The following is a 27,746-nucleotide window of genomic DNA, read 5'->3' on the forward strand; positions in this document are numbered from 1 at the left end:
CAAAAAGAGACATGGTTCAGAAAGCCCAAACTTGTCTTTCTCAGGTCAAAGTTTATTTTTGTTAGGAATGTCTTCTTCTTCAAGTGCCTATCGGTCAAGATGTCTAGATTTTATATAGTTCGGTGACCCTGAGGTCATTTCCTCCCTACTCCAGCACTTCCTGATGAAATATGCAGGATGTTTGAGAATGAGAGAGGGAGGCATGTTGGCCTCAGGGGAAGTTAGGAGAAAGGGCATGAAGGGGGTTAGGGGGGCTAGGATGAGGGGTGGTTAGAGGGCTCCTGCTTACTTTCTCTTCTGCTGTGCTCATGGGTAAAGGAGCACTCGGTTCCTCTGGATACACTGAGTGCACATGAAACACTGATACAGTTATTACAGATCAATGCTCTTCCATTCCCATCTGTCTCGCCCTTAATTTTGACAGGACAAGAATTAATGATCTACTCCCCAAATCCTCGCCCTTTAATGTGCTGCTCCTCATCAGGGGGGGGGGGGGTTCTGTCTGATGTAGTAAACAGCTGGGAATTTTCTAAAGCCGAGAAGAAAAACCTGTCTTTTGTTAATGGATTTAATAGTAATTTTCTATGGAAAAAAATATATGTAATTCAAAAGGTCCTTATTGAAATATCACAGTGACATAGTTATCTTTAGAGATTTCTTTTTAGCACGTAAAACAGCTCCTTAGATCAGCCCACTGAAGACCTCTGCATTACTGTAAAAATCGGAGGTGGAGGATTGCTTAAATACCTCCCCAATTTCCTGTCTTTGTCATTATCCTCTTTCATTGCTGTTCCTAGACGATGCCTGGCTGGCGCCTACATGCTCTTACTTAACGTGACAGTTCATGTTATAGAAACATTCCACCCAAAAACAATATTTTTGCATATGATGCAAAATGCAGCATCATATGATACAGAATTTATCATACCGGCTGTATTTCTGTATTTTGAAGACTTGATTGCTGACATGCAAAACATTTTGGGACTATATCAACAATGGACTAATGAAACAAATACCATTTTTGGGTGGAGTTTTCCTTTAACCCTGGAGTAGGTGGTCATGTCAACCGCTGCCCCTCTGATGTAGCTCTTTGTGACATAGACTAGAAATAGACACAATCTCTACCTAAGCAGTCAACTGACATTTACAGTGCATTCGGAAAGTATTCAGACCCTTTGACTTTTTCCACATTGTTACGTTACAGCCTTATCATAAAATGGATTCAAATGTTTTTTTTCCCCCTCATCAATCTACACACAATACTCCATAATGACAAAACAAAAATAGGTTTTTAGAAATTTTGGCTAATTTATCATTTTTTTTAAATGGAAATATCACAAATAGATAAATATTCAGACCCTTTAATCAGTATGTCACACCCTGGCCATAGAGAGGGTTTTGTTCTCTATTTTGGTTAGGCCAGGGTGTGACTGGGGTGGGCGTTCTATGTTCCTTTTTCTATGTTTTTGTATTTCTTTGTTTTGGGCCGAGTATGGTTCCTAATCAGAGGCAGCTGTCTATCGTTGTCTCTGATTAGGAATCATACTTAGGCAGCCTTTTCCCACCTGTGCTTTGTGGGATCTTGTGTTTGTGTAGCTGCCTGTGAGCAGCCCAGAACGTCACGCTTCGTTTTCATCTGTATTGTGTTGGTGAGTTTCATATTTATTAAACATGTGGAACTCTAAGTACGCTGCGCCTTGGTCTACTCCTTTAGACGATCGTGACAGTACTTGAAGTACCTTTGGCAGCGATTACAGCCTAGAGTCTTCTTGGGTATGATGTTACAAGCTTGGCATACGTGTATTTGGGGAGTTTCTCCAATTCTTCTCTACAGATCCTCTCAAGCTCTGTCAGGTTTAGTGGGGAGCGTCGCTACACAGCTATTTTCAGGTCTCTCCAGAGATGTTTGATCAGGTTCAAGTCCAGTGTTTGGCTGGGCCACTCAAGAACATTCAGAGACTTGTCCCAAAGCCACTCCTGTGTTGTCTTGGCTGTTAGCTTAATGTCATTGTCCTGTTGGAAGATGAACTTTTGCCCCCGTCTGAGGTCTTGAGCACTCTGGAGCAGGTTTTCATCAAGTATCTCTCTGTACTTTGCTCCATTCATCTTTCCCTCAATTCTGACTATTCTCCCAGTCCCTGCTGCTGAAAAACATCCTTACAGCATGATCCTGCTACCACCAGGCTTCACCGTAGGGATCGTGCAGGTTTCCTCCAGATGTGACGCTTGGCATTCAGGCTAAAGAGTTCAATCTTGATTTCATCAGAACAGAGAATCTTGTTTCTCATGGTCTGAAAGTCCTTTAGGTGAATTTTGGCAAAGTCCAAGCAGGCTGTCATGTGCCTTTTACTGAGGAGATGCTTCCGTCTGGCCACTCTACCATAAAGGCTTGATTGGTAGAGTGCTGCAGAGATGTTTGTCCTTTTGGAAGGTTCTCCCATCTCCACAGAGGAACTTTGAAGCTCTGTCAGTGACCACCAATCGCTCTGTTTGGCCAGCTCTAGGAGGAGTCTTGTTGGTTGCAAACTTCTTCCATTTAACAATGATGGCGGCCACTGTGTTCTTTGCTGCAGAAATATTTTGGTACCCAATTCCTTCAGCCTCATGGCTTGGTTTTTGCTCTGACATGCACTGTTAACTTTGGGACTTTAACTAGACCGGTGTGTGCCTTTCCAAATCATGTTCAATCAATTGAATTTACCACAGGTGGACTCCAATCAAGTTGTAGAAACATCTCAAGGATGATCAAAAAAATCAAATCAAATTTATTTTTATATAGCCCTTCGTACATCAGCTGATATTCTCAAAGTGCTGTACAGAAACCCAGCCTAAAACCCCAAACAGCAAGCAAAGCATGTGAAAGAAGCACGGTGGCTAGGAAAAACTCCCTAGAAAGGCCAAAAACCTAGAGAGGAACCAGGCTATGAGGGGTGGCCAGTCCTCTTCTGGCTGTGCAGGGTGGATATTATAACAGAACATGGTCAAAATGTTAAAATGTTCATAAATGACCAGCATGGTCAAATAATAATAATCATAGTAGTTGTCGAGGGTGCAACAAGCACGTCCGGTGAACAGGTCAGGGTTCCATAGCCGCAGGCAGAACAGTTGAAACTGGAGCAGCAGCACGGCCAGGTGGACTGGGGACAGCAAGGAGTCATCATACCAGGTAGTCCTGAGGCATGGTCCTAGGGCTCAGGTCCTCCGAGAGAAAGAGAGAAATAGAGAGAGCATATTTAAATACACACAGGACACCGGATAAGACAAGAGAAATACTCCAGATGTAACAGACTGACCCTAGCCCCCCGACACATAGACCGGTTGACCCTCCTGATCAATGGAAACAGGATGCACCTGAGCTCAATTTTGAGTCTCATAGCAAATTGTTTGAATACTTATGTAAATAAGGTATTTCTGTTTCTTTATTTGTAATAAATGTGCAAATATTTCTAAAAACCTGTTTTCACTTTGTCATTATGGCGTATTGTGTGTAGATTGATGAAGATTTTTTATATTTTTTATTTAGTCCATTTTAGAATAACAAAATGTGGAAAAAGCCAAGGGGTCTGAATACATTGCGAATGAACTGTATAAGATTGAATTCTTCACTGTGCCTTTAACTCTGTCCTGATCCTCTGAGATCTTTTTCCTAAATACCTCGCTCTCTGCAGAAGCTTAACATGCACCTCAGTGATGCTGCCTCACCTCCCTCCTTGCACAGCACTGCTGCTGCTTCCAAACATGGGCTGTGTTCATGCATGATGAAATGAATCAATTAAGGTGCTCTCCAAGCACTCATGTGAATCACACGTCATAATCTGAGCGTGACACAGAACAACCATGTAAATGCAGCTCTATATGTAAATGAGCATTCTCTCAGTAGCGATCACATGACTGATGTTGTAATTCAATTAGGTGGTTGCCGTGGATATTAAGTGAAACTCTACGTATCAGGACCACAAGAGCCAATAAGCCAATGACAGGGATCAGAAAACCATAAACATCATGTATTGGCTCCTATTTTGAGTGTAATTTCACAATTATACCGTTTGCATGTACAGTTGATGTCGGAAGTTTACATAGACCTTAGCCAAATACATTCAAACTCCGTTTTTCACAATTCTTGACATTTAATCCTAGTTGAAATTCCCGTCTTAGGTCAGTTAGGATAACCACTTTATTCCATTCTTCCTGACAGAGCTGGTGTAACTGAGTCAGGTTTGTAGACCTCCTTGCCCGCACACACTTTTTCAGTTCTGCCCACACATTTTCTATAATATTGAGGTCAGGGCTTTGTGATGGCCATTCCAATACCTTGACTTTGTTGTCCTTAAGCCATTTTGCCACAACTTTGGAGGTATGCTTGGGGTCATTGTCCATTTGGAAGACCCATTTGCGACCAAGCTTTAACTTCCTGACTGATGTCTTGAGATGTTGCTTCAATATATCCACAATTTTCCTGCCATCTATTTTGTGAAGTGGACCAGTCCCTCCTGCAGCAATGCACCCCCACAACATGATGCCGTCACCCCCGTGCTTCACGGTCGGGATGGTGTTCTTCGGCTTGCAAGCATCCCCCTTTTTCCTTCAAACATAACGATGGTCATTATGGTGAAACAGTTCTATTTTTGTTTCATCAGACCAGAGGACATTTCTCCAAAAAGTACGATCTTTGTCCCCATGTGCAGTTGCAAACCGTAGTCTGGCTTTTTTATCGCGGTTTTGGAGCAGTGGCTTCTTCCTTGCTGAGCGGCCTTTCAGGTTATGTCGATATAGAACTCGTTTTACTGTGGATATAGATACCTTTGTACCCGTTTCCTCCAGCATCTTCACAAGGTCCTTTGCTGTTGTTCTGGGATTGATTTGCACTTTTCGCACCAAAGTATGTTCATCTCTAGGAGACAGAACAAGTCTCCTTCCTGAGCGGTATGATGGCTGCATAGTCCCATGGCATTTATACTTGCATACTATTGTTTGTACAGATGAACGTGGTACCTTCAGGCGTTAGGAAATTGCTCCCAAGGAAGAACCAGACTTGTGGAGGTCTACAATTTTTTTCTTCTGAGGTCTTGGCTGATTTATTTGGATTTCCCCATGATGTCAAGCAAAGAGGCACTGAGTTTGAAGGTAGGCCTTGAAATACATCCACAGGTACATCTCCAATTGACTCAAATGATGTCAATTAGCCTATCAGAAGCTTCTAAAGCCATGACATCATTTTCTGGAATTTTCCAAGCTGTTGTGTCTTTGGGGTACCATTAAACTGAAGACATGTTTATCAATTAACTCCCTGTAATTATTATCACGCGATTAAACTGATTAATCGTTTAACCTCTCTAGGCTAGGCGGGACGAATTCGTCCCACCTACGTAACAGCCACGGCTATCCTGTGGCGCGATTTTCAAAACCTTAAAAATCCTATTACTTCAATTTCTCAAACATATGACTATTTTACAGCCATTTAAAGATAAGACTCTCGTTAATCTAACCACACTGTCCGATTTCAAAAAGGCTTTACAACGAAAGCAAAACATTAGATTATGTCAGCAGAGTACCAAGCCAGAAATAATCAGACACCCATTTTTCAAGCCAGCATATAATGTCACCAAAACCCAGAAGACAGCTAAATGCAGCACTCACCTTTGATGATCTTCATCAGATGACAACCCTAGGACATTATGTTATACAATACATGCATGTTTTGTTCAATCAAGTTCATATTTATATCAAAAACCAGCTTTTTACATTAGCATGTGACGTTCAGAACTAGCATACCCCCGCAAACTTCCGGGGAATTCGCTAACATTTTACTAAATTACTCACGATAAACGTTCACAAAAAGCATAACAATTATTTTAAGAATTATAGATACAGACCTCCTCTATGCACTCGATATGTCCGATTTTAAAATAGCTTTTTGGTGAAAGCACATTTTGCAATATTCTAAGTACATAGCCCAGGCATCACGGGCTCGCTATTTAGACACCCGGCAAGTTTAGCACTCACCATAATCATATTTACTATTATAAAAATGTCATTACCTTTTGTTGTCTTCGTCAGAATGCACACCCAGGACAGCTACTTCAATAACAAATGTTGGTTTGGTCCAAAATAATCCATCGTTATATCCGAATAGCGGCGTTTTGTTCGTGCGTTCCAGACACTATCCGAAATAGTAAAGAAGTGTCACGCGCTTGGCGCAATTCCTGACAATAAAATTCAAAGTATTCCATTACCGAACGTCGAAGCATGTCAACCGCTGTTTAAAATCAATTTTTACGTCATTTTCCTCGTAGAAAAGCGATAATATTCCGACAGGGAATCTCCTTTTCGGCAAACAGAGGAAAAAATCCCAAAGGCGGGGGCGGTCGGGGTCACGCGCATAAGCTAGTGTCTCTTGATGGGCCACTTGAGAAAGGCGATAATGTGTTTCAGCCTGGGGCTGGAATGACGACATTCTGTTTTTTCCCGGGCTCTGAGAGCCTATGGAAGACGTGGGAAGTGTCACGTTAGAGCAGAGATCCTTAGTAAATGATAGAGATGGAAAAGAAGTTCAACAAATGGTCAGACAGGCCACTTCCTGTAAAGGAATCTCTCAGGTTTTGACCTGCCATTTGAGTTCTGTTATACTCACAGACACCATTCAAACAGTTTTAGAAAATGTAGGGTGTTTTCTATCCATATGTAATAAGTATATGCATATTCTAGTTACTGAGGAGGAGTGGTAACCAGATTAAATCGGGTATGTTTTTTTATCCAGCCGTGTCGATGCTGCCCCCTAGCCCTAACAGGTTAATTGTAATTAACTAGGAGATCGGGGCACCAAGGAGAATGTTCAGATTACAAAGCTATAATTTTCCTAATATAACTTTCCTATATTATAATATTATATTCTATTATAGTATAGGCCGATTATCTTCTGGTTTAAACGGTGTATTTTACCTCGCGTTCAGTCTCATTCCAAACGTCGTAAATTGTTGTATCTGCACGAACCCAGTCTTTACTAAAATCATCCATACATCAATTGTCTTCAAATCATTTATTTACTACACTAAGTAATTAACAGAAAACATACAAACAGTAATTATCGTCACAAAGGATTGGTATAGTAATGTGCCCTAATGGCTAACAGGCATGGCTGGTCTGTTAGACAATGGGTCATAAACGGTCAGCTGAGAAGGTACACAGAGTTCATTAATATTGACAATTGAAGGCTCGCTCATTCGGGACCAATTGCAATCAATATATATTTACGCTCATGTGTCGTCGGGATCCTTGTTCGAGCGTCGTTCTGATGGAGAGTTCTCTCTCTCTCTCTCTCTCTCTCTCTCTCTCAGAATGGATCTTTCAAAGCGACATTCATTAATGTCGTTATAGAATGGATGTTTCGTTGGTCTTCGCGTTCGATGATATAATTTACTTAGCTGCAGACTAATAATTAATATCAAAGACTTGTTCTTATTCTGTCGGTCTCGATAGTCTAAAAGTTAACCACGTGGTGTAGTTCACTTTCAGTAGAGGAATTGGATGGTAAAACCTATTGGCCATGGAGTGGAGGCCTGGTCTAGAGAAATGTAGCTCAGGGTATAGTTTTATAGTGACCCTTGAACAGGCTTGTCAAATGACGCCTGGTCCTGTCTGTGTCCCTTGGGGGCGTGCCGATGGCTGAGTGAAGCTTGGTACAGAAATCCAATTCTATCACATTAACATCAGTACATAGCATCTCAATGTATTACAAATAGCTTTATCCTTATTAATACATTTTATACAACCATGTGGATGCAAGTCTCAAGCTGAGGCTATTATATAAACAGTTTTATGGTAATATGGCTATATTGTCTCTTCTGAGTATCACAAAATTGTACCAAGCGGACCAGTTCGTAGCTGGATTCTTCACCAATCTTCCATACCTTCTCCAGAACACAAATGTCGCTTGGCTCCCCAATTCTGTGAGTTGGAAGAATTTCCTGTGTCTCTCTATGGGCCATGTGGCCAGAGACTCCTCTTAGAGTTTTTACAACCCTTTCACACAGGGCCTGGGTGGTTGGGAAGGTAGGTTGGGGGATGGTACAAAGGGGAGGGGGTCAACTGTCCTTCCTGTACCCAAAGAGGCCAACGTCATGACACTGTTTAAAAGCACAGTCAACTTAGTATATGTAAACTTCTGACCCACTGGAATTGTGATACAGTTAATTATAAGTGAAATAATCTGTAAACAATTGTTGGAAACATTACTTGTGTCATGCACAAAGTAGATGTCCTAACTGATTTGCCAGAACTATAGTTTGTTAACAAGAAATTTGTGGAGTGGTTGAAAAACAAGTTTTAATGACTCCAACCTAAGTGTATGTAAACTTCCGACTTCAACTGCATAGTGATAACTAATACCTATTGTACTGAAACAAAGAAAGTGCATGCAAACACAACAGCACAACACAACATGCATAACTGTGTACTGTTGAATGATACTAATAACTGACTTGATGTAAACATACTGTCACGCTCTGACCTAGGAGAGCTGTGTTTTCTTTGTTTAGCGAGGCCAGGGTGTGATAGAATGCCCACCCACCTATGTTTTGTGTTCTATGTTTTGGCCGGGTATGGTTTCCAATCAGAAGCAGGTGTCTATCGTTGTCTCTGATTGGAAGCCATACTTAGGCAGCCTGTTTTTCCTTTGTTTTTTGTGGGTAGTTGTTTTCCGTTTAGTTGTAAGTACCTGACGGAACTGTCGGCTGTCATTTTTGTTTAATTTGTAAAGTGTTCATTCTTCATTAACCTCTATGGGCTAGGTGGGACGCTAGCGTCCCCCCCAGTGGGGCACTCCATCAACAGCCGGTGCATTTCAAGAGGACGGCAAATTTGAAAACAAATAAATGTCAAAATTCAAATTTTTCAAACATACAACTATCTTACACCCTTTGAAAGATAAACATCTCCTTAATCTAACCACGTTGTCCGATTTCAAAAAGGTTTTACGGCGAAAGCATAAAGTTAGATTATGTTAGGAGAGTACATTGACAATAGCTGTGTGTAATGTTTTGTCAATTCAAAGACAGGGTCACCAAAACCATAAAACCAGCTAAAATGATGCACTAACCTTTTACAATCTCCATCAGATGACACTCCTAGGACATTATGTTAGACAATGCATGCATTTTTAGTTCTATCAAGTTCATATTTATATCCAAAAACAGCGTTTTACTATGGCATTGATGTTGAGGAAATCGTTTCCCTCCAATAACCGGCAGTCAAGTCAGCACCACAAATTAAATAATTAAAATTAGAAAACATTGGTAAAATATTATATTGTCATTTAAAGAATTATATATTTACATCTCTTGAACGCAATCAACTTGCCAGATTTAAAAATAACCTTACTGGGAAATCACACTTTGCAATAATCTGAGCACTGCGCCCAGAAAAATACGCGTTGCGATACAGACTAGCCGCCATGTTGGGGAGATCTAAAATCGAAAATACTATGTAAATAATCCATTACCTTTGATTCTCTTCATCAGATGTCACTTCCAGGTATCACAGGTCCATAACGAATGTAGTTTTGTTCAAAAAAGCTCATCATTTATGTCCAAAAATCTCCGTCTTGTTAGCACATGATCTAAGCCAGCCGGACTTCACTTCATGAACGAGGGGAAAAAAATATATTTACGTTCGTTCAAACATGTCAAACGTTGTATAGCATAAATCATTAGGGCCTTTTTTAACCAGAACATGAATAATATTCAAGGTGGACGAATGCATTCTCTTTTATAACGTATTGGAACGAGGGTACCCAACATGAACTCGCGCGCCAGAGTCTAATCGGCCATCACCGTTCCATGGCTCTTGTTCGGTCAGATCTCACAGTAAAAGACTCAAAACACTTTGTAAAGGCTGGTGACATCTAGTGGAAGCAATAGGAAGTGCCAAAACATTAATCAACCCCTGTGTGTTTCAATGGCATAGGCTTAAAGGTAATTCAACACATCAGGTATCCACTTCCTGTCAGAAAATGTCTCAGGGTTTTGCCTGCCAAATGAGTTCTGTTATACTCACAGACACCATTCAAACAGTTTTAGAAACTTTAGGGTGTTTTCTATCCATATATAATAAGTATATGCATATTCTAGTTACTGGGTAGGATTAGTAACCAGATTAAATCGGGTACGTTTTTTTATCCAGCCGTGAAAATACTGCCCCCTAGCCCCAACAGGTTAAACTCAAGATGAACATATTCCACGCTGCACCTTGGTCTACTCATTATGACGCCTGTGACAGAACTACCCACCACAAGAGGTGCAAGCAGCGTGTACTCTCCAGGAGGAGGAGTGGGACCAAGCAGTATGGCTTAGAGGAGTGGACCTGGGAGGAGATCCTAGATGGGGCAGGACCCTGGACAAGGCCATGGGAGTATCGCCGTCCGCAATGGGAGATAGAGGCAGCGACGGCGGAACGACGATACTGGGAGGAACGGCTAGGCAAGCAACAGGAGGCCGAGAGGCAGCTACCCCCCAAAAAATGTTTGGGGGGGCACACGGGTAGATTGGCAAAGGCGGGTTTAAGACCTGAGCCAACTCCCCGTGCTTACCGTGGGGAGCGAGTGACCGAGCAAGCACCGTGTTATGCGGTGATACGCGATGTGTCGCCAGTGCGTACTCACAGCCCGGTGCGCTCGGTGCAAGCTCCTCACCGTTGCCGTACTAGACTTGGCCGGCAGCCAGGGAGAAGTGCACCGGCTCAACGTATCTGGTCTCCAGTGCATCTCTTCGGCCCAGGTTATCCTGCGCCTGCTCTATGCACGGTACCCCTCATTCACCAGCACAGCCCAGTTCGTCCTGTACCAGCGCTCCGCCCTTGCCGGGCTAAAGTCAACATCGAGCCAGGACGGGTTGTGCCAGCCCTAAGCACCAGACCTCCAGTAAGGCTCCACAGCCCAGTGTGCCCTGTGCCTGCCCTGCGCACCCAGTCTCCTGTGCGTCTCCCCAGTCTGGTGAGACCAGTTCCAGCTCCCCGTAGGAAGCCTCCAGTGATGATCAATGGTCCGAAGCCTCCAGTGATAATCCATGGCATGAAGCCTGTAGTGATGATCCATGGCCCGGAGCCTGTAGTGATGATCCATGGCCCGGAGCCTGTAGTGATGATCCATGGCCCGGAGCCTGTAGTGATGATCCATGGCCCGGAGCCTGTAGGGATGATCCATGGCATGAAGCCTCCAGTGATGATACATGGCCCGGAGCCTGCAGGGATGATCCATGGCACGAAGCCTCCAGTGATAATCCATGGCCCGAAGCCTCCAGTGATAATCCATGGCCCGGAGCCTCCAGTAATGATCCATGGCGCGGAACCAGTAGTGATGATCCATGGCACGGAACAAGTAGTGATGATCCATGGCACGGAGCCTGCAGCGAAGGTCCCCTGTCCGGAGCCTGCAGCGAAGGTCCCCTGTCCGGAGCCTCCAGCGACGCTCCTCAGCCCGGAGCCTCCAGCGACGCTCCTCAGCCCGGAGCCCCCAGCGACGCTCCTCAGCCCCCAGCGACGCTCCTCAGCCCGGAGCCCCCAGCGACGCTCCTCAGCCCCGAGTCTTCAGCGACGCTCCGCAGCCCCGAGTCTTCAGCGACGCTCCGCAGCCCCGAGTCTTCAGCGACGCTCCGCAGCCCCGAGTCTTCAGCGACGGCCTGCAGCCCCGAGTCTTCAGCGACGGCCTGCAGCCCCGAGTCTTCAGCGACGGCCTGCAGCCCCGAGTCTTCAGCGACGGCCTGCAGCCCAGAGTCTTCGTCGGCAGTTCAGAGCCTCCGGCAACACAGAAGCGGGGGGATCAGCGGGCGGTGTGGGGGCTACGCCCCGAACCAGAGCTGCCGCCAATTATAGATGCCCACCCGGACCCTCCCCAATAGGTTCAGGTTTGCGGCCGGGAGTCCGCACCTTTGGGGGGGGTACTGTCACGCTCTGACCTAGGAGAGCTGTGTTTTCTCTGTTTAGCTAGGCCAGGGTGTGATGGGTGGGTGGGCATTCTATGTTTTGTGTTCTATGTTTTGGCCGGGTATGGTTTCCAATCAGAGGCAGGTGTCTATCGTTGTCTCTGATTGGAAGCCATACTTAGGCAGCCTGTTTTTCCTTTGTTTTTTGTGGGTAATGGTTTTCCGTTTAGTTGTAAGTACCTGACGGAACTGTCGGCTGTCATTTTTGTTTAATTTGTAAAGTGTTCATTCTTCATTAAACTCAAGATGAACATATTCCACGCTGCACCTTGGTCTACTCATTATGACGCCTGTGACACATACTGTATGTGGTGCCAGAAATAATAATTTGATTTTATCAACAATAACTAACATGAGTTATTGTTTCATTTCCATAATGCTATGAATACAGTACTTAACAAAACTCTCATGTTTCCCTATTCCTATGTTGTAGGCCAGAAGAGCATGCGTGTCACCAGCCTGCTCATCTGCCAGGGGCTTCTGTGGGTGGGGACTGCCCAGGGAGTCATCATCACCCTGCCCGTGCCCAAACTGGAGGGCATTCCCAAAATAACAGGTACAGATGAGTTTTTCACTGTGACAAATGATCCATTATCAAAATGGGAATACTAATTGCTCCTGGGGATATGTATGTCAACATTGTGCTTTTCTGGTTGTGTCTCTGTCCTGCAGGAAAGGGGATGACCTCTCTGAATGCCCACTGTGGTCCAGTGGACTTCCTGGTGGCCACCTCCAGCACCCTGTCCGCAGAGCTGCTGAAGAGGGACTCAGTGGGGGATGGACCCGACTCTGCCTGCGGAGGGGAGGACCGCAGTGACTCCTCCTCCCAGGAGTCTCTTCAGCAGTCAGGCTGCTCCCAGGGGGAGGGGCGGGGCAAGGGGCAGGGTGTGCTGCTTCAGTACAGGCTACGCTCCACGTCGGGGTTGCCGGGGCGAGCACTGACGGCACGGGGCGACGAGGCATCTGACTCCTCTCTGGAATCTCTGGAACAAAGACTGGAGGACGGCTCCATCTATGAGCTCAGTGACGACCCCGAGATGTGGGTGCGGGGGCGCCCCTGTGAGCGAGACAGGGGGCGTAGGGACAGGGTGACCTCGGCCGCGGTCATATCCGGGGGCAGGGGCTTCCAAAGACTGAGGGAAGGGACAGCAGAGCGCACGGGTGTGGAGTCTAAAGAAACAACCCTGATGGTATGGCAACTGCCACTAACTGTGTGACCTGGACATCAACATTCAGGCAGTGTAGTGTGGAGAAACAGGTCTTTACCCCAGCCCCGAATCCTCTCCATTCCATAATGACAGGAACTTGAACCATGTGAGAGAAGTGTATTAGTGCTGGCACAGAGCACGAGGCCAGGCTGATGGCTCCTTGTGTGGGTTCAGGAACTCCTGCATGCTCCATCTGAGGAGACCTGCTGGTGGCCTGTGAGGCATGGGGCACTGCCATCCCATTGGTGGCTCTGTGTGTATCTCTTCCTCAGCCACAGGCCCAGGGCATTTCTTGTGACAGCTTAAACTGGTCCTCTCCCCACCTTGCCAAAATGGATATCCCGAAATCAAGCATCATTTGACTGACTGTGCTCACCTCACGAACATTTCTCTCCCACAGTTGACAGCATTCCTCTGTAACAATGGACCACATTCCTTTGAGAGCGACCGTTTGTTGAATTTACCATGCTGCAGTGCTGGAGATGGACATCTTTTATCTGATCCTTTGGGAGAGAACGCATCAGTTTAGAGCTGAGAAACTACTGTTGGTTTACGAAGGACTTATTTAGTTCTGTTAGTTCAGTAAGCCTCGTGCTCACTCCCTGGCAATGTGAAATATGTGAAATGTCTGTCATAGTGTGTCACATTTGAATCTGTGCTTCTAGGAAATTAAAGTGTGTTAGACACTGACTGTGAGTCCTTAATCGTCTGATGTTTTACAGTATACTGCATAAATAGATGGGTTATCTGAGGTATCATTGACAAGGAAGATTCCTGAGAGGGAATAGAAGACAATGTCTCAGATGTTTCCTGGTCTACCGCAGTTTAGAGGTTTTAACTTTCAATGTTCCTACTCGAATTACTGCAAAATGCAAAACAGATACCATACTGTAGATCTTTATTGTTGATGACGAAGACATTGTACATTGTTAATTTTAAGTTAGTTAAAGCAAACACATAGGCTCACAATTATTTCACCTTTGTTACACATCAAAAGGCCTACTGAATTAACTACAAAATACAACAACTGCAGCCACCAAGACATCATTAGTTGCTGTGTATAGGCAATCGGAGGGGAGAATGCTTCGTATGGGGTTCTGTGGCAATTTAACACACGCAAACCTTTGATAAATCTATCCCCTAGTAGCATTTCTGTCTCCTTTCCTTCACTTCCTTTGTGAAGACATTGCCATCGGTGGTCTGGTGTGCTAACAGAGACATGGTATTATCCTGCCCTGTTCCTGTTTCTATTCTTCCACAATGGAAAAGACCTTTGACAACATCTTTGAAAAGTGTTCATTTACAAATTAATTGAGATGTTTGGCTATGAATGCATGGCATTGAAGTGTTCTTTTAAATTGCCTGTGCTGCTGGATGGAAGTGATGGTTGATTACATATTTTGTCACGACTTCTGTAGAATCTGTTAATAATTCCAGTTACATCTCCACATCTGAGTACTCTATTTCATCCCAGTTGAAGGCCATGCTTTCTAAGATTTTGAAACATTCTTTGTTATTTTACTTAATCTCCCCGGCATTGACAGACAGCAGCTTTTCAATAGAAAACACAACTCAATACAGAGCGTTGAGGTGTTTCTATCCAAACGTACACATGAGAAAAGCTGTTTAAAGCGTACTGTAGAAAACCACAGGACCTATTTAGTGTTTCTATGATAATACATTTCCACAACTCTTTTCTGGAGGTCACCAACAAGTCAAGGTTATTTGGATGTAGCCAGAGGGTACATGAGTGTATGATTGAGTAACCTGTATGTAGCATAGATTATTCATCCACAAACACTACCTGTATGTACAACAACTGTTTCAGTGGTTTGCCTTTCCCACTGCTGGGGTGTTTGCTCAGACGTTATTGCATCCTATATCTTAGTGTGTTTCCATTCTCTCATCCTTTCTCATCCATTCACACTCATTATTATTTGATCTATTCAAACTCCTAAATGGAGATTGTCCATTATAACTTCACACTCATACCGACCATACTGTCTGTTCTTATAACACCGATTTATGCAGCTTCTCGAAGCTTCCCATAATTCAACTTTCATTCACATAACTGAAAATAATGTGCACTTATAATACTATAGACTTCGATACCCCTGTTGTAGAGGAAGAGGCTTGTGATGAGTTGGCTGGTTTAACTTTTGATTATGATTAAATAATTATGTGACTCAGTTGTGTACGTTAATAGAGTGAGAAGTCTTTAACATTAGATTAATAATGTTAAGTTACATTGCACATACAAAATATTGCTTTACTCCATTACATGTCAATTCCAATGTCCTATTGGTACGTTAATAAATACATGCTTACATACTGTACTGTAAAAGTGTTTCATAATTCATGTGTAACATGTCAATGTTAAATAAATACTTCATAGTGATAACATGATTCTAATCATCTTTTGTGGGACTCAAATTAAGGTTGGTGTGTTGATTTGAAGATTTACAAGTCTGAACCTGTTCAATGACCCACAAACCATAAAATACGTCTACATTTTGTCCCATTTTGTGAAGCCTAATAAGAGTCTCTCTGTTAGAGGCCACTGTATCCAATCCCTTGGCTCATCCGATTTGGAACCAGACTTCACATTTCTCTGTTCGTACAGCCCATAGCAGTATGGTCCAGCCCAGTATGTTGGATAACTGGACCTGGTGTGGCCCTCTGTGCTCAGTCTGCCCATATGTCTCCACACCTAGGGTTGCAAAGGGAGTGTATATTACTGGAAACTTTCTAAATTTACCAGTAAACTACCTGAATTGTATGTAATCACAAGACATCTAGTGGCCCGTTTGGGTACTTCAGATTATCACAGGCATCTGTAATTACCCCTGGCCATCTTATCACATAAAATATATCAAATCATGAAATAAAGGGAGTGGCTCCTAATCTGTGACATGATCTTTCATTTCTTAGGCTCCATATCCAGTGTGCAAATTCTCCCAGTATCTCACAGGAATTTGGGACTTCACTAATTTTCTCATGGTGAAACTGGATTAGATACATACCGGTAGTTAAATCCACGTTAAATGCCAAAAAGGTGATATTCACAATATCACTAAACAAAAGATACAACAACAAAACACATCAATAGCCACTACAATGTCAAAACATGATTTTGTCACGACTATGGTGTAGCGACATTAGCTAGCTAGCTAGCTAATGTTAGCATAGCATCTGCTACATGGCAATCAGCTCACGTTAACTAGCTAGCATTAGCTGCCTAGCTCAGCCTAGCTAGTACTAGCCCAATGGAAATTGATGCAATCCTGCTGGGTAAGTGGCTAGCCTGATGACCAGTGGTGACAGTGAGGTCCTTATGAGATCCAAGGCTTTAATAAGTGTCATCATGCAGAAATTGCAAAAGAAAATACTGGTTGATGAGCTAAGTTAGCTAGCAAGACAGCTATGACAGTTACCAGTGGGCATGCAGAAATGTATGATGACACATTGTATCGAAGTCAAGAAGTCATGCAGAACAGACTGCCTCTGGGACTGGACTTCCCCATCTAGCTAGCTAGCTAGCTAGTAGAGAGGTACAAAAACACCAGTACACAGATGCATAGCTCATACAATTATATTTTGTTCAAGTCAATGACAATACATGTTGCAAAGTAAATATCTGCATCAAATATATCTCATTGCACTGCATGCTAGTCCATAAAATCTCTAGTTGTGTTTTTTTTTTTTATAGGAAAGGGGACTCACCCAACCTCAATCTTGTGAAGGGGGATGCACATTTATGATGGCAATTGGCCAAGAATGTAAAACCCGGTGACCACTAGATGTCCTCATATACCCATATTTACTGTAGATCAAATGGACTTGATTTTTCATCAGTACTGTTTGAATGACAAGCCCATTCAATCTATACTGCACCAAAAAATTAAGGGAACACTTAAACAACACATCCTAGATCTGAATGAAAGAAATAATCTTATTAAATACTTTTAACTCTTTACATAGTTGAATGTGCTGACAACAAAATCACACAAAAATAATCAATGGAAATCCAATTTATCAACCCATGGAGGTCTGGATTTGTAGTCACACTCAAAATTAAAGTGAAAAACCACACTACAGGCTGATCCAACTTTGATGTAATGTCCTTAAAACAAGTCAAAATGAGGCTCAGTAGTGTGTGGGGCCTCCACGTGCCTGTATGACCTCCCTACAACGCCTGGGCATGCTCCTGATGAGGTGGCGGATGGTCTCCTGAGGGATCTCCTCCCAGACCTGGACTAAAGCATCCGCCAACTCCTGGACAGTCTGTGGTGCAACGTGGCGTTGGTGGATGGAGCGAGACATGATGTCCCAGATGTGCTCAATTGGATTCAGGTCTGGGGAACGGGCGGGCCAGTCCATAGCATCAATGCCTTCCTCTTGCAGGAACTGCTGACACACTCCAGCCACATTGTCTTGCATTAGGAGGAACGCAGGGCCAACTGCACCAGCATATGGTCTCACAAGGGGTCTGAGGATCTCATCTCGGTACCTAATAGCAGTCAGGCTACCTCTGACGAGCACATGGAGGGCTGTGCGGCCCCCCAAAGAAATGCCACCCCACACCATGACTGACCCACCGCCAAACCGGTCATGCTGGAGGATGTTGCAGGCAGCAGAACGTTCTCCACGGCGTCTCCAGACTCTGTCACGTCTGTCACGTGCTCAGTGTGAACCTGCTTTCATCTGTGAAGAGCACAGGGCGCCAGTGGCGAATTTGCCAATCTTGGTGTTCTCTGGCAAATGCCGAACGTCCTGCACGGTGTTGGGCTGTAAGCACAACCCCCACCTGTGGAAGTCGGGCCCTCATACCACCCCCATGGAGTCTGTTTCTAACCGTTTGAGCAGACACATGCACATTTGTGGCCTGCTGGAGGTCATTTTGCAGGGCTCTGGCAGTGCTCCTCCTGCTCCTCCTTGCACAAAGGCGGAGGTAGCGGTCCTGCTGCTGGGTTGTTTCCCTCCTACGGCCTCCTCCACGTCTCCTGATGTACTGGCCTGTCTCCTGGTAGCGCCTCCATGCTCTGGACACTACGCTGACAGACACAGCAAAGCTTCTTGCCACAGCTCACATTGATGTGCCATCCTGGATGAGCTGCACTACCTGAGCCACTTGTGTGGGTTGTAGACTCCGTCTCATGCTACCACTAGAGTGAAAGCACCGCCAGCATTCAAAAGTGACCAAAACATCAGCCAGGAAGCATAGGAACTGAGAAGTGGTCTGTGGTCCCCACCTGCAGAACCACTCCTTTATTGGGGGTGTCTTGCTAATTGCCTATAATTTCCACCTGTTGTCTATTCCATTTGCACAACAGCATGTGACATTTATTGTCAATCAGTGTTGCTTCCTAAGTGGACAGTTTGATTTCACAGAAGTGTGATTGACTTGGAGTTACATTGTGTTGTTTAAGTGTTCCCTTTATTTTTTTGAGCAGTGTATTTTGGGGTATCTATAATCATCTTTATTTTTTATACTCAGCAGGAAGGGGGCCTACGTACTTCCGAACATTTGTCTTCATGAATGGTTTAATGTGAGCTTGGTTGCATCCCCCATCTAAAAGTGTAAGAAGGCATTTGATATCAAATCAAACTTTATTTGTCACTTGCGCTGAATACAACAAGTGTAGACCTTACCCTGAAATGTTTACTTACAAGCCCTTAACCAACAGTGCAGTTCAAGAAGAGTTAAGAAAATATTTACCAAATAGACTAAAGTAAAAAATAATAATAAAAAGTAACACAATAAGAATAACAACATCGAGGCTATATACAGAGGGTACCGGTATCGAGTCAGTGTGCAAGATGGCGGTTTGTTGTGGTAATTTGTACATGTAGGCAGGGGTGAAGTAACTATGCATAGATAATAAACAGTGTACAAAAAGGGGGGGGGGCAAATGTAAATAGTCCAGTGGCGATTTATTAATTGTTCAGCAGTCTTATGGCTTGGCGGTAGAAGCTGTTGAGAAGCCTTTTGGTCCTAGACTTGGCACTCTGGTCCCGCTTGCCATACGGTAGCAGAGAAAACAGTCTATAACTTGGGTGACTGGAGTCTCTGACAATTTTATGGGCTTTCCTCTGACACCGCCTATTATATAGGTCCTAGATAGCAGGAAGTTTGGCTCCAGTGATGTACTGGGCCATACACACTACCCTCTGTAGCGCCTTACGGTCCGATGCCGAGCAGTTGCCATACCAGGCGGTGATGCGACCGGTCAGGATGGTCTCGATGGTACAGCTGTAGAACCTTTTGAGGATCTGGGGACCCATTCCAAATATTTTCAGTCTCCTTCACGACTGTCTTGGTATGTTTGGACCATGATAGTTCGTTGGTGATGTGGACACCAAGGAACTTGAAACTCTCGACTCGCTCCACTACAGCCCCATCGATGAGAATGGGGGCTGTTCGGCCCGCCTTTTCCTGTAGTCCACGATCAGCTCCTTTGTCTTGCTCACATTGAGGGAGAGGTTGTTGTCCTGGCACCACACTGCCAATTCATCAATACTGTTTGAATGACAAGCCGATTCAATCTATTTTGGGTATCTATAATCATTTTTATTTTTTATACTAAGCAGGAAGGGGGCCTATGTACTTCCGATCATTTGTGTTCATGAATGGTTTAATGTGAGCTTGGTTGCATCCCCCATCCTAAAGTGTAAGAAGGCATTTGATATCACAAAGTATGCTGTATTTCCATTTCTCCTGGATTGCCATTTGTCATTTAGTTAGCCCAACCTCACCAAGAAATACAAATCAGTTGTCAAATTAGTTTAAAGAGAAAATACATAGTATGTACTGTGTGTCAAACATATCCATAAGGGTTCTCCAAAATGTGCCAAATATGTTAATATACAAATAATATGCAATAGTGACATTTGACACCAGCGCAGAAAGTGGACTCTATCAGTGCTTAATTTGTAAAATCGGGAGGTCCCGGAACAAATAGTGAGCTCGAGAGCGGAGAGTGATCTTGGAGACTCTGAGGTACCTGAACGCATGAGAAAAAGAGTGACACAACTTAGCAGTGCAGAAGACAGAGTAAACAGCCATGTAACCTGCCATATGCATAGCCTATAGTATGCCCACATACCTGAGTATTGCTGTGGGGCTTCCACAAGTTTGAATTTCATATAGCCTTATTTTCAAGACATCAATGTACAGAAACATTTGTAGACATCAAAACACCTGCCATATGCATATGCACACATACACATCTGTGGGGCTTACAAGACTCGAATTTCATATACATTTCAAGACATCATAGTAGCAGTAAAACAAACGTTACAATTTCTGAATATATACTACCGGTCCGAAGTTTTAGAACACCTACTCATTCAAGGGTTTTTCTTTATTTTGACTATTTTCTACATTGTAGAATAATAGTGAAGACATCAAAACTATGAAATAACACATATGGAATCATGTAGTAACCAAAAAAGTGTTAAACAAATCAAAATCAATTTTGAGATTTTTTAAATAGCCACCCTTTGCCTTGATGACAGCTTTGCACACTCTTGGCATTCTCTCAACCTGCTTCATGAAGTAGTCACATGGAATGCATTTCAATTAACAGGTGTGCTTTCTTAAAAGTGAATATGTGGAATTTCTTTCTTTCTTTATGCGTTTGAGCCAATCAGTTGTGTTGTGACAAGGTAGGGGGGTATACAGAAGATTGCCCTATTTGGTAAAATACCGTCCATATTATGGCAAGGACAGCTCAAATAAGCAAATAGAAACAACAGTCCATCATCACTTTTAGACTTGAAGGTCAGTCAATACGGAACATTTCAAGAGCTTTGAAAGTTTCTACAAGCGCAGTCGCAAAAACCATTGAGCGCTATGATGAAACGGGCTCTCATGAGGACCGCCACAGGAATGGAAGTTCATTAGAGTTACCAGCCTCAGAAATTACAGGCCAAATAAATGCTTCACAGAGTTCAAGTAACAGACACATCTCAACATCAACTGTTCAGAGGAGACTGTGTGAATCAGGCCTTCATTGTCGAATTGCTGCAAAGAAACCACTAACTACTAAAGGACACAAATAATAAGAAGAGACTTGCTTGGGCCAAGAAACACGAGCAATGGACATTAGATAGGTGGACATTTTTGTAGTCCAAATTGAAGATTTTTGGTTCCAACCGCTGTGTCTTTGTGAGACGTGGAGTGGGTGAACGGATGATCTCTGCATGTGTGGTTCCCACCGTAAAGCATGGAGGAGGAGGTGTGATGGTGTGGGGGTGCTTTCTGTCTGTGATTTATTTAGAATTCAAGGTACACTTAACCAGCATGGCTACCACAGCATTCTGCAGCGATACAGCATCCCATCTGGTTTGGGCTTATTGGGACTATCATTTGTTTTTCAACAGGACAATGACCCAACACACAGGCTGTGTAAGGGTTTTTTACTAAGAAGGAGAGTGATGGAGTGCTGCATCAGATGACCTGGCCTCCACAATCACCAGACCTCAACCAAATTGAGACGGTTTGGGATGAGTTGGACTGCAGAGTGAAGGGAAATCAGCCAACAAGTGCTCAGAATATGTGGAAACTCCTTCAAGACTGTTGGAAAAACATTCTAGGTGAAGCTGGTTGAGAGAATGCCAAGATTGTGCAAAGCTGTCAAAAAGGCAAAGGGTGGCTATTTGAAGAATCTCAAATATAAAATATATTTGTTTAATACTTTTTTGGTTACTACATGATTCCATATGTGTTATTTCATAGTTTTGATGTCTTCACTATTATACTACAATGTAGAAAATAGTAAAATAAAGAAAAACCCTTGAATGAGTAGGTGTTTTGACCGGTAGTGTACTTCAAAGAAAATAAATCAATGTATGCTACAGCAGAACACACATATCAGAATATAAAGGCCTCTTGCCTATGTGACAATATGAAGTGTATATTCAGTAGTTCTGATGGAGGTATGCAGGGAGGCACTGATCAAGGTGCAAATCAGATTAATTTGAGAAAATCCCTGCTCACATTCTGCACTGGAGATTTTTTAAATTGAACCTTTATTTAACTAGGTAAGTCAGTTAAGAACAAATTCTTATTAACATTGACAGCCTACCGGGAACAGTGGGTTAACTGCCTTGTTCAGGGGCAGAACGACAGATTTTTACCTTGTCAGCTCGGGGATTTGATCCAGCAACCTTTCGGTTAGTGGCTCAAGGCTCTAACCACTAGGCTACCTGCCACCCCCAAAGATGGGGATGGTGCTGACTGCCACCAACAGCTCTTTCAGTCCATTTGGAATGTTTATTTTACCATTGGTGTCCCTGTACTGCCTGTAGGCCTGTGGTGTATGTGGACTGTCAATGCCAAACTGCTGGCAGAGAGATTATATCTCTGTTGCGCCATACAGTGCTTCTGAGTCCTCCGGCCATTGCGTGTAAATGAACTGGCTGTATCCTGTATTGTCCACCGTCCGTCCTCCTTGAAAGAACATTCTAGCCTCCATGTTCCTCGCTAAGCTCTCTGAAAAATCCCTCTGATTAAGGATTCTGTTGCTGGGTCTTCCACCATTCAGTTTGACAACTTGGAAAGGGTTCTCCTGAATCCTTCTCTGGCTGAGTTGTGTGTGTTGGCCTGGCTGCTCTGCCATTGCACTGAACACTCTTGCTTCCCTGAAGACTGCCCTGTGTGCAGTTAATATTGTGAGGTCTCTCTTTTGGAGCTCAAGTGACAATTCAGATATGTCTTGAAGTGCATCACACATAAGGCATAGATTGTTAATAAACTCATGCAATGATAGAGTGCATTTGGAAAGTATTTTTTCCACAGTACTTTTTCCACATTTTGTTACGTTACAGACTTATTCTACATTTTAATAAAAAAAGGACAAATCCTCATCAATCTACACACAATACCCCATAATGACAAAGTGAAAACAGGTTTCTAGAAATGTTTGAAAATGTATTAAAACTAAATACAGAAATACCTTATTCACATAAGTCCTCAGACCCTTTGCTATGAGACTTGAAATTGAGCTCAGGTGCATCCTGTTCCCATTGATCATCCTTGACATGTTTCTACAATTTGATTGAAGTCGACCTGTGGTACATTCAATTGATTGGACATGATTTGGAAAGACACACACCTGTCTATATAAGTCCCAAAGTTGACAGTGCATGTCAGAGCAAAAACCAAGCCATGAAGCTGAAGGAATTGTCCGAACACAGAGGCCTCCATTATTCTTAAATGGAAGAAGTTTGTAACCACCAAGACTCTTCCCAGAGCTGGCTATCCGGCCAAACTGAGCAATCGGCTCGAGAAGGGCCTTGGTCAGGGAGGTGACCAAGAACCCGAGTTCAAAGCTGTAAAGCATTATCCTAAATATAAACTGTAGCTAATTCAGGGGGTAGACCCAACCAGGACTCAAACCCAAGTCCACCTTAACGCTAAGAGGTCCAAACTTCTTGATGAGATTGCTAGGTGTTGGGTAAAGGTCACTACATTAGCCCCTTCCTTCAGGAGAGCATGGTCTGATGGAGGCCACTGTGTTCTTGGAGACCTTCAATGCTGCAGAATTGTTTTTGTTACCCTTCTCCAGATCTGTGCCTCGACACAATTCCTTCAACCTCATGGCTTGGTTTTTGCTCTGACATGCACTGTCAACTTTGGGACTTTATATAGACAGGTGTGTGCCGTTTCCAAATTATGTCCAATCAATTGAATTTACCACAGGTGGACTCCAATCAAGTTGTAGAAACATCTCAAGGATGATCAATGAGAACTTGATGAACCTGAGTTCAAGTTCATGTCAAACATTTATTTAATCAATTTTAGAATTAGGCTGTAACGTAACAAAATGTGGAAAAAGTCAAGCGGTCTGAATACTTTCCGAATGCACTGTATAGTGTAGGCCTTAAATCTTTGCAAAGATCCTATACGATTGGTTATGGGAAACGATATCTGATGAGACAATCTATATTTTCTGCAAAAAACTACCACCTGTCTCTAAAAATGCGCTTTCTGCGAAATACAGTGTTCCAAATCTTCCAACAGATCATCCATCTGTCATTTGATTTTCCATTATATCAGTGAATTTGTTACGATAATAATCCATATAAAGTACAGTATTTCAACAATGGTTTCACTTTCACACGTGCCTCTAATTTAACATATTACTGTACCTTACATAGGATAATTATTTAACAAATGCACTGATGTGGTCAATTTGTACTTTATGTATATAGCCTGTCAATAATTGTTGCATGAATTCACAATGGAAATACAATTCAATGGAAAAATTATATAACTATTACTCTCACAATTATACAAATATATTTCCCCAATTTCATGCTTGACAAGCAGTTTTCTTATTCCACCACTTGGCACTGTGTGTACGCATGGTCATGTCTGTGGGTAAATGTACACACACTCAAGCAAACGTTCATATTGATAAATCTCACACTTTGCGTGGATATGATCCCACGCATGGGTTTACTCACAGATTTGTGCCTACACATGATTGATTAATGAGGCTCCAGGAATTTTTCACAATGTGGTCTCTCACATGGTTTTCATGTCAATCCAGGATGGGGGAAATGATCACTACAGGTGTTCCTCCATTTTTCTTTATACTTACACTGGACCATGGGTAGAATATCCTTTCAAATACTAGTGTCCTGCGCTCAAAAGCACTTGAGGTTTAATTATTGTGTCCATTATCCACATTGGCATAAGACATCAATGTACTTAACGTCTAATATATATTCTCTTCCAGGAGTCTCTCTGGTTTTTAACACTCCCGTCAAGCCACTGTGACTGACAGTAATGAAAGGACACATCAATTATATATGCTCTTTTAAAGTCTCCTGATATACATTCAATAGTGTTTGATATGAGTGCCACTTGTTTCCACTGTTTTAGCATCACCATCTTTGGTAAATGGATTATCATGAAACATTCAACTGATATGGGCCATTATGCTAAACTGCCAACATAAAAAAACTTTTTCTTACTAGAGTACACTGGCCTTGTTTCAATAAAGTAGATAGATGCACAAAAGGTATCTCAGCTAACGAATCAATGAATTAGTGATCCCCACATCTGCCCTTTGAGTGTTATTCTTTTCAAGGGAACATACACTCCCACACACTTCTCATTCAGAACAGCCATACACACCACAGCCTTACGGCAAGGCACTAGGGATCTTGCAGTAGATGTTGATCAACTATCAGCTGATCAAATATTTCCCTCACTGTAACCTATTCTCTGCAACATAATGCATTGAGTTAGAATTCTACAAACACAAACCTAGGCAGAAGAGAATGTATCCTAATATAGGAACATAATGCTGGGAACAAAATGCTGATCTGATAAAGCTCTGCTGAATTGCACCTTTTACGTGGGTCAGCAATAGAATGCATCCTTCCCTGGAAGCAAAATGACACATTGAGAAAAATCCCAAAATGCTGTGCAAGCTTTTTGCTGTCAAATAGAACTCAAACAGTACTGCATTATGTGTGTCCTTATTTTCCAGGGGAACTTCAGAATCCCCTTTGTAAACCATTCTAAAGATATTTCTACCAATTAACCCCTGCCCCAGGGGAGATTTGCCTATCTTGAGCCCCAGCTTTGCGCCTGTGCCGCTGGCGGCGTCACTCTCCCTGTGTCTCAGGTATAATTTGCATGGCTCGGTCAAGGCTAAACTGGAACTGATGAAGCGATGCAGTTTGCAGGTCTTCTTGCTTTATCTAAAAGCTGGGCGTATTTGTATTGCTTTTAACTTCCGCTAGCTCGGCAGTACACATGATAAAGGAAGAACAGCACACTTTACTAGGTTTACTAGGTTTCTTCCTAGGTTCTGGCCTTTCTAGGGAGTTTTTCCTAGCCACCGTGCTTCTACACCTGCATTGCTTGCTGTTTGGGGTTTTAGGCTGGGTTTCTCTACAGCACTTTGAGATATCAGCTGATGTAAGAAGGGCTATATAAATACATTTGATTTGATTTGATTTGATTTACTATCCGTCCTCGAGAAAGGAAACTGGAGCTGACATTTTGCATTGAGAGAATACAAGGATAGCGCCCACATACAGTACACAGTCATATTGGGTGTTATTATGGGCCTCTAATGCTCTTAGTAGATGTCTTTGGAATAGGCACAGCAATGGGCTTAGCTCAGGTTAATGTGATGGCAAATGTTGGTAATACTGACCATTTCAAGCTCATATGAATAAGCATAGGCCTATTCTCAGAGGTTTCCAGAAGCCATTGTGTTAAGTTTCCCAGGCAGATCTGCCATGCAGTAGGGGTAACCAACTCCCACCATGTTGCTCTAATTGTCAGGCCCATCACTCTCTCATTGCTCTGGGAAGACCTTTGTGGAGGCTTTGTGAAGGCTCATGGAGCGACTCAACCATATATTTTATTTATCACCTTTTAATCATGCAGAGGATTTATGAAATGTTGATTGCTGTACATTATTCAGCCTGTCTCCTAGGAGACGGTCTGCTCCATGGCTTGACACCATGGTGCTACTTATCTTCAGCGATTGTACAATATATCTCCATGTCCAGAGGCTGGGAGAAGGGCTATTGAAAAAAAGATGTTCTGCCTTCTTTTCACAGATCATAACAATGACAGCTTTCTTTTCTTGTGAAGTACATTCACTGCTCCCTAGTCCCAGTCCTTGATGTTACGATCTATGTGTAACAGTCTGTAAAATCATAATAGGTATAAAGCAACATAGGATTTTACAGGCAATGTCCCCAAACCTCTTATGCTACAGGTGCAAGATTGTAGCCCCTTCTCCTTATTTACCTTAGGAAGTATAAAACATTTGACCCACTCTACTTTTTTTCCTGACCTGCAGCTTTTATTTCATGAGAATTTTTGAAGGGTGACCTTCAATTCATATATTTATTGCTGTACGTCTCTTCCACTATCTCGTTGGGACCTCCGTGAAGGAGATACATTTTTGTTTTATGTCTTGCAGTGAATCAAATCGCTTTTATGTCAACATTTCTCCCACTATTCAAACAAAATGAGAGCGTAAGCATTCAGGTCTCTCCTCTCCCCATCTCTGTTGAATTTGGATGATGGCCAGAACAATTCAGAGGTAAATAATATGCATTGAATATGACAACAGCCCGGTCGTGTTTTACAAGGTGAGCAAAATATGACTTTCTGCATCCCCAATATAAAAAAGAACAACAACTAATCTATACTTTTCCCCCTGGGTATCCACATTGAGAGGCTATTATTTCACTGTGTGTCTGTTTGGTGCCCAGAATCAGCACTTGCTGCTCCTATCTTCTCCATCTGACAAACGCCCAGTAATCCCACACAATTTCCTTTCTGTATCCTTTGTATGACAGCTGTACCACCAGCCAAGACTCTGGTGGGCGAACATTGAGCAGTATAAACGATATCGGTCCCATGTCAGTCTCTCACTCAGTCTCTCACTTTGTCTCTCTCTGTCTCTCTCTCTCTGTCTCTCTCTCTGTCTCTCTCTCAATGTCTCTTTCTATCTGTCTCTCTTCATCTGTCTCTGTCTCTCTCTTTCTCTGTCTGTTGCTCTCTCTGTCTCTCTCTGTCTTC

At 43.1% G+C, this 27,746-nt stretch overlaps 1 protein-coding gene across 4 annotated transcripts in view; it reads left to right on the forward strand.

Annotated features, from left to right (window-relative positions):
- Positions 1-15,581, forward strand: part of LOC106565901 (rho guanine nucleotide exchange factor 10-like protein) — a 128,592-nt gene extending 113,011 nt beyond the window's left edge. For all 4 annotated transcript variants that reach the window (XM_014133570.2, XM_014133569.2, XM_014133567.2 and 1 more), the window contains 2 exons: positions 12,406-12,528; positions 12,645-15,581. In XM_014133570.2, the coding sequence (XP_013989045.2) occupies positions 12,406-12,528; positions 12,645-13,189 (668 nt within the window). In that variant the 3' untranslated portion in view covers positions 13,190-15,581. The remainder of the gene's footprint in view (positions 1-12,405; positions 12,529-12,644) is intronic.
- The last annotated feature ends 12,165 nt before the right edge of the window (positions 15,582-27,746 follow it).

This window comes from Salmo salar, chromosome ssa12 (genome assembly GCF_905237065.1).
Source record: "Salmo salar chromosome ssa12, Ssal_v3.1, whole genome shotgun sequence".
NCBI lineage: Eukaryota > Metazoa > Chordata > Actinopteri > Salmoniformes > Salmonidae > Salmo > Salmo salar.